The sequence below is a fragment of the Opisthorchis viverrini genome, assembly GCF_000715545.1.
Source record: "Opisthorchis viverrini unplaced genomic scaffold opera_v5_650, whole genome shotgun sequence".
Taxonomy (NCBI): Eukaryota; Metazoa; Platyhelminthes; class Trematoda; order Opisthorchiida; family Opisthorchiidae; genus Opisthorchis; species Opisthorchis viverrini.
Window position 1 is genome coordinate 73,180 of NW_008752320.1, and position 7,710 is coordinate 80,889.

Here is a 7,710-nt window from a genome sequence, read left to right on the forward strand (position 1 = left end):
GCTTTCGGGGTTTGAAAACAGACTTCGAAGTGTTTAGGGTTGTAACTGAACTCGGGCGTGCAGAAGCTGCAGCTGAGTGTGATGCAGGGCGAGCAAAACGGTCAGTCCTAGAGCTGGGACCTGCGAGTATTCAATTCAAATTTGGGCGGGGGAGGGTGGAAGACGGAAAACGTGAAAATGTAAGAAGAGAGGCGTCAGATGATGGACACAATCTGGCATTCCAAACGTGAAAATGTAAGAAGAGAGGCGTCAGATGATGGACACAATCCATTCTGGCATTCCAGATGTGGCTGATTAGCTGGACGACGTGCTGATTGCCGTCGGCTCTCTAGGTGAACTGCACATGGAAATGGATATGGTGCTTCAAAGTATCCATGATAACGGTCTTCGCCTCCGTCCTGAAAAATGTTAGTTCTTCATGACAACAACCAACTATTTCGAGTTCATCTTCTTACGGTCGACACCCTGATCCCCAGAACGTACCAGCAACTCAACAGAGGCCAGGCTGGAAGGATGTTAATAGGCTCAGCTTTTTCTTGGGTCTCGTCAACTATTACTCGGTATTCCTGCCTGATTTTCAGTGTTCGGTGGGGTTTAGTCGCCTGCAACGTTGAGCACTCATCCCACTTGGCTACGACTTCGACATCCAGTATTGCTACATGGAAAATTTCGGCTAAGCGGATGTACGCTCGTCTAAATGGCAGCCATACTGCTCGTGAAGAGGATTTTGTCACCGCTACCCTGTCCATCGATGACCGCGCCAACCATCAGCTGCTCAAACCACTCCGTGTCTTACCGGTGACCGTGCGGGATCATCAGAGCGAGACTGTGGCTGATTCGACATTGTGACAGGCGACACACTTCCTCAGGACACGTTGGTCGACAAAATCCCTGGACGACGACCTCCAACCTCTTTTCCATCGTTGGGATTCCCTGTCTACCGTTGACTACTGTATCATTTTTGGAGAACGTGTTGTGAGGCCACGCCCCTTACACCTTCGGGTCCTGAAGCAGTTTCGTTTGGGGTCATCCTGGAACTTACCGGATGAAAGCAATCGTTTGTAGCCTCGCTAACTGGCCGCACATGGATTGCGACATCTCAGACTGTGTAAGTCTGTCCGGAATGTCAACAAGCAACAAGAAATCCTCCGCGCAAAACAGAGCCGTCAGTCCTGAGTTTTTTCCAACTGTCTGGTTTAAAGATGGAGAGCTCGTTCACTGTCTGAGAAAATTCGTTTCGGAAGACGAAGGAAGTGGCAGGAAATGAAGGTTTTTAAAAGTCACCTGCCTTCAAGAGTGTTAGATCTGAACGTAAGAGTCACTGGGATGATGGAAAGTCACCTGTTAGTCAGTTTCTTAGCTCACGAATCATGCGACCCAATTCAGTGATTCCAGACGCTAAAACATCGTTTGCCTAAGACAAGGAGAATAAGGGAGTAAAAAATCAAATCATTCAGACGGAGCACCCTTTCGGTGCCCCGCTGCCATGCTACCCGAAGGAAGCTAGAGGGCCAGAGAATACTGCCAGGCTGCCAAAGCCTAGACAGGGGAAGTTGAGAGGCAGAGGTCGGATTAGAACTGTCGACCATCCGGCCATTAAATTCGCGCTCTAACCGCCGAGCCATCTTGCTCAAGACACTGAACTACTCACTTGTGATGACCCAATCAGTCCAACGATGAGGAGTGGTTCAGTTTGTCTTGTGTGGTAGGGTTTGAGAGCTACGCAATAAAGGCGATGGCTTTGATGCAAGACCACCACTGGCTGCGTGACAGTCGTATCTGTCAGATTTCCTAACCTTTGTTTTGACCCGTCCTGATTTCCATCCGGGAATAAGGCATTTGCCAGCCCGAGTTAGTTGACTGTGGATGGGCTTTCTTGTCCCGTTGCTCAGTCATGCGATGACCAACCTTGGGTCGTCTCCTTCCTACACAGAACTGTGCGAGGCAAACGATCCCCTGACATAAGAGGTACATGGCCCAACTTGCGTAAACAGTGGAGCTGGACCAGCTGATTTATCGGGGGGAGAATGAACTGTTCTGGCATACTTCAACATTACTGCTCTGATGAATCCACCGGACTTGTGCGACGCTTCATAGGGTGGGAGAGGGGGGCACTGATCAAACACAGATCCTTAGAAGACTTTCAGCAAACGACGACCATGTCTCCGATCCATGGCTGTGGCTTAGTGCACTCTAAATTTAACAACCAAGCTGACGTCACATCAGCGCCACAAATGCACACAGGCACGCAGAACACTCTTCTCGGTAGACGGTGTTTCGGCGTATGACCGATCCACTGAGGGTGTTAGATGTTTTCTGCGACTTAAGTAACCGCTGCACAACCAAACACCTGGTCCCTTATTACCTTGTTGCGAATTCGTTGATGACATAAGACAAACATCAACGCTGCTCAAGCATCGGTGGTCAATAACCTGAATACGCATCACAATCTGTCCACGAAGGCCATGTTTCAAAACCATAAAACAGTCCTTAATGTAGCTTGGTATATGAGACCCTTAGGACCCGGTGATATGCCTTTTTGACGCCACATGTGACGCAAATCAACCAACTAGATTTGGGCCCTTGAGATTCGTGCACTGACTTTGTCAGACACTCTTGTCAGAGCCAATACGACTGAGGAAATATGCGAAATTCTCCACAACCTCCGGTGATTCTCACGTGCATATTCAGAGACACCGCGTTCTAGAACATAGCTTTGCACTTTGAAGATAAAAGATGCATGCGAAAAAATGGTCAGTTTACTCAACAGAGTTGCGGTTGGCCTTCGCATCCAAAGACGATGTCGTCTCCAAAGCGACAAGGTTCGCATTAGCAAGGATTTGAAGACCTTGCGGCATTCGCCTCATTGTTGCACCGGCGACGAAGCTGAACAGGGATGGAGAAAGTGGACAACCCTGGCGGTCACCATTTCTTGTAGGAAAGCTTCCAGGGAGTTGACACAAATAGTTGTGAATATGGGGACCAGATTATATTCGGGTATCTGGGGCGTACACTGCTGAGCATATGTGGTTAATATCATTGACCGGACAACAGAATCAAACGCAACTTTGACGTCAAAGAATACCACGAGTATGGGTCAGCTATACATATAGCGTTGCTTTACCACCTGAAGCATCGTGAAAAATATGGTCGAAATTCTGCTTGATGATCACGGAGCAAGGATTTGCATGCCGCTTCAAGATGAATAATCAGTGACGCAAAAGCTTTGTTACAACGGAAACCAAATTAACACATCTACTATCATCACTATATTCAACGTGAGTACCCTTTCAAAATGGGCACCATTACCGAATCATCCAAGTTATCTGAAACAGTCTTTTTCTTCCACAAAGACCCAACTAGACTAGAAGGGGACTGACTGAAGAATTCACCGCCACCTTGGACAGAGCAGATGAAGGGCCTTCAGGAGAAGCACAATGAGACTTGATTAGAGATATACACTCGGACACTTCGGAGGCTGAGATAGGTTCAATGTTTACGGTGCAGTTTTGTGCTGAAGGCCATCAGGTGGCCATACGAATTGTTCAAAGTATTGTGCACAGTGGCATAAACATCCTCGTTTGCTATCATCATCATCATCATCATCGACAGCATGACATCAGTGTTCAACACCGATACTTCACTGCCGTACAACCATGCTATCAAGACTATTCTGGTCCTTGATAGTTTTGCTGGCGAGATGCTTTCGAGTACCCAATCGGACGAATCAAGTGGAACAGCCTATGGAAGTTTCCAACATTTTTCGCATCTTCCATTTCTTCAGGTTTTCGGGTACACCGAGTTCTCAATCGTCGGATGGGGCGTCAAGTTGAGTTGTGGTTGCGGTTAGGAGGAATGTCACCAGGTCTCCAGCTGGACCATGGCCATGTCAGGTTTCTAGTGTTTGGATGAGGTAGGCTGGGCTGTACCTCAAGTAGTAGCACTGTGGATATCTGTTCTTAGTGCTCTTAGGTGCGTTTGACACTTAGACCCACTTGTTTCGCATCGAATCTTTTCGATTACTCGCCCCGCTGTGCAGCATGTAAGGTGACGCGGCTTATGGCACCGCACGACAGCGTGAATATTAATAGTTGTGTGGGTCGAGATACTTCCAGGATGCCCAAACCTGGACAGGAGAATGATTAAGGTCTCCGACCAAGACCTCTGGCTCAAAACCCTAACCGCAAGGCAATGACGCTTGACGGAATATCTAAGTGTCTCTGGAACAAATCGACGCATATGCTCCAGCTCTCAACACGGAGGTCCAGGAGCCCTGATCAGCAACCAACGTGATATGTAGACTGCGGATGTCGCATTGACACCATCCAGTATAGCTCGATGGGTCACGGATTCGCACAAAACTCCACAGCACGTCAATGCCGTATTTTTGTGACTAGCATCTTTATTTCACTGCACGCAACCACACTGTGAGATATTTAGAAGCACCGATGTGCAATCTAAGTGGGAAGGACCGGCTAACTCAGATCTATTGTACCAAAACCTAGCAGAACATCATCCAACAACGCCCCAAACGATTTCCTGCGTGCAAACATGAGGAAACGATGAGTGGACATGGGGAAAGGCCTGTAGCAGTGAATTGAGGCGATGATTCGGCGTTGTAATTACCACCGGCTATGTGGCGAAAAATTTACGCACGCCTTAGGGGCAATATATCATAGTCATGATAGGAAATACGAAAATACACAAACCTTACCTTCCTACCGACTTCACCAGAATCCTGGTCACAAGCATATGACATGTTGAGCTGAAAACAAGAGCGAAACGACCTTCACCACAGTTAAACAAATGCACAAACAGTTCGCTAATTTTGAGAGGCCTACCTCCGAGTGGGAAGCGGGAGACTGGCATACTTGGACCAGAGAGTGGATGATACCGCATGCGCGAACTGCCTGGAGAATTCTGATGGCTGGGCTGTTCGGCTGAACGCGGTATTATGGATCATACAACCACCTAGGTCAGTAAACAATGACTTTCGTTCTTGGTTGCGAAAAATATGGAAGGCTTCAAAGTTGTCCCGGCAGTACATGCACGATGTGTGGTTGAAGGATGGTTGGTGATACATTTTGGGGTTTCCTACTATTCGCACATGTACACCAACAGAGCTGCGGTAAGAAGATTTCGCAATTTGTTGCGTTAAAACGGATGTGGAGGGGAGTCAGCGCGCAAGCAGAGTTGAGTTTCGGCAGAATCTACAGGTCAGCTTTGGCGCAGAAAGCTTGGAAATTAATGTTCCGCCGAAAATCACAAAGCTCATGGAGGTATATATTGAGGTCATAGCGCAAGGCTCCTCTTCGACGCTTTGGGTGGCGCAACCCGAATGGAATTGCTATAACCAAGAATAGCATGCTACGTAGCCAGCTTTGAATAGAACTCCAGGAATATGATCAAGTTAGGCACAGCACAGAAATAATTCCGTAACGCCTACTTAGGAGGAACGGTTTACGATAAATTCGGGAACCATCTGGAGAGTGAACTTATGAGTTGCTCCAACGATGAACTTAGATAAAATCTTTACGGAGACGCAAGCAAGGTCAAAACGAGCGCACTCGGAACAAGTTTTTTTTATCGACGGACGTAGTGCGGCCAAAGTGTGTGCCGGTCTTCAAGGCACAGACACCAAATACGTCCTTTTTCTTTAGGCGATTTCTTAGTCATAATTGCGAGGTTTGATTGCGAGGACCACGCGCCGAGCATGCGCATGCTTCTATGAAACCCCATGATTCGTCCACCAGGAGCCTCAGATTGTCCGTGTATTTCTGGCAACCCTAGCCAAGCACCTCTTCGAAAATGGTGGCGTATAGCTCCTAGGCCACCACCAGAGGCATTGACTCTGCAAGTTAGCTACAAAGGCGTTGTCCTAATCTTGGGCGCTCACGCACGTTTCCAATGCACCGCAAGGGAGATTGTGCTTTACTGCAAAATCAACTCTGCAGACCCGAGTGCTTCACGTTTCTTTGGGAACTGCCCCCTAAGAAGTTGTTTTGCTGGGCCTACTCTGTGTTTTCATAGGCGTCCAGATGAGCTCTGACAACGATACAGGATTTAGGTAACTTAGTCATGAACCTCACAAAGGCGATGCTGAACGGAACAGATGCCCATCCATTCGTGGGACGCCGCACAGATAACAAGGTTTCACCGCACATGATGCCACGTGCGTCTATTCAGTTTCTTGATAAATATCGGCATCGCGGAGGCGCTGGGTTGAAGTCGAAAGACGTTGATTTATGAGCGCCGACTCCAATGAAGCATGGTGGACAGTTAGTATACAGGGTTTTGGTCCCCTCAACCCTAGGAGAGTTGGCTTGGGAACAGAAGGGCGGAATGGGCGGACGCACCAACGATTCCAGTGTTTTTGTCGTATCGTAACTAGTCTAAATATGACGTAGCTCGCCTGTTTCATCTTTCCACTAGACTATTGATGGACGAATTTGGCCTCGTCGCGACGGACAACAGCAGACGTTCGGGGATGCCGGGATACTCGCGGTTGTATGCGGCTGAGTAAGGTACCTTTTTGGTACGAAATGAGCCTGGGTCAGTGTCAAGCATTTGAGCATCTAATGGAGCAACTTTGGGCCCATGTAAACCGTTGACCACGAGGCTCATGTGGCTTGACGGCCCATTGACGTTCTCCTGGTGGAGACAGGACTCCATCTGATACGTCACTGGTTCGGAATTGAAAACTATCGATGCGATCGATTCATTACTGGAATGAGCTCAGCTTTTCACGCAAGTAAAAGACTAACTTTTATGGACTCTGGCCTTAAAGTGGCAATCGAATGAGGAGAGATGCTTCAAGAGTTGGATCGAATCATAGGTGACGCCACGATGTATCCAAGTCGGTGGTAGTGCCGGATTGCCAAGCGGGTGTTCCCCGATGTAATGACGGTATTTTCCTCAGCTTAGTTCTCAGTCTGAGCCTCTCAAGCTAGCGTCCACGTCAAAACAACCACCAAAGGTGCACAAGGTCCATTTTTGCTCGACTCGAAATCAAGGACGGTTGTTCAGCGCCTCGTATACATAGCGCAAGCGGTTACATCTTTCTGGAAGTTCTGACGCGTTCTGGTCGCGCCATTGGCAACCGGCATTTGGCCAATACTGGGTCATGACTGGCTGTTGGGTCGAGATTTCTGACCAATCAGATCTCGTCTTGATGCCGGACCGGCAAGTGTCGCGAATTCTTGGCCACTCTCCTGCCGGTCAGGCTTACCGGCCGTAGCAGGGCCTAATCAGGCGGCTGTTAAAGGCGGGCGTCAACCGGCGCCGTTATTCTGAGCCCCTCGTGGAGTGTTGCGTACAGCGCTTTGATGTAGTCGCAGTAGGATAGCTTAGAGATGAGACTGTCGAAACGATCCCATTATAGACTACCACATGAGCACCCCCATCAATAGTGTGGCGAGTAAATGAGTTTCACCCGTTGCAACAGATTCATTCACTACAACCGTCAGTGAAGCTCGGGTAACATCCATCAATAGCCCCGGCGCGAGCTACGCTTGGATGTCATGGTAGATGCAGCGGAGCGTCTTCTCATATGGAATTGATGAAATCGAAAAAGCGCGAATCGGATCTTCAGCTTTCACACACCAATCCAAAATATCACAAAAAGCTGAAGCAGCATGAAGGTCATAAGGTCATTTTAATATTCCGTTTGAGTGAATTCAGCCTAACACAACTCATTTTGACTGAATTCCG

At 48.3% G+C, this 7,710-nt stretch overlaps 1 protein-coding gene across 1 annotated transcript in view; it reads right to left on the minus strand.

The window, feature by feature from the left end:
• The window catches only part of T265_11931 (hypothetical protein), a gene marked incomplete at both ends in the record, with an annotated part of 20,384 nt that extends 15,515 nt beyond the window's left edge, over positions 1–4,869 (minus strand). The window contains one exon of the mRNA XM_009178760.1: positions 4,842–4,869. Within this exon, the coding sequence (XP_009177024.1) occupies positions 4,842–4,869 (28 nt within the window). The remainder of the gene's footprint in view (positions 1–4,841) is intronic.
• Between the last annotated feature and the right edge of the window lie 2,841 nt (positions 4,870–7,710).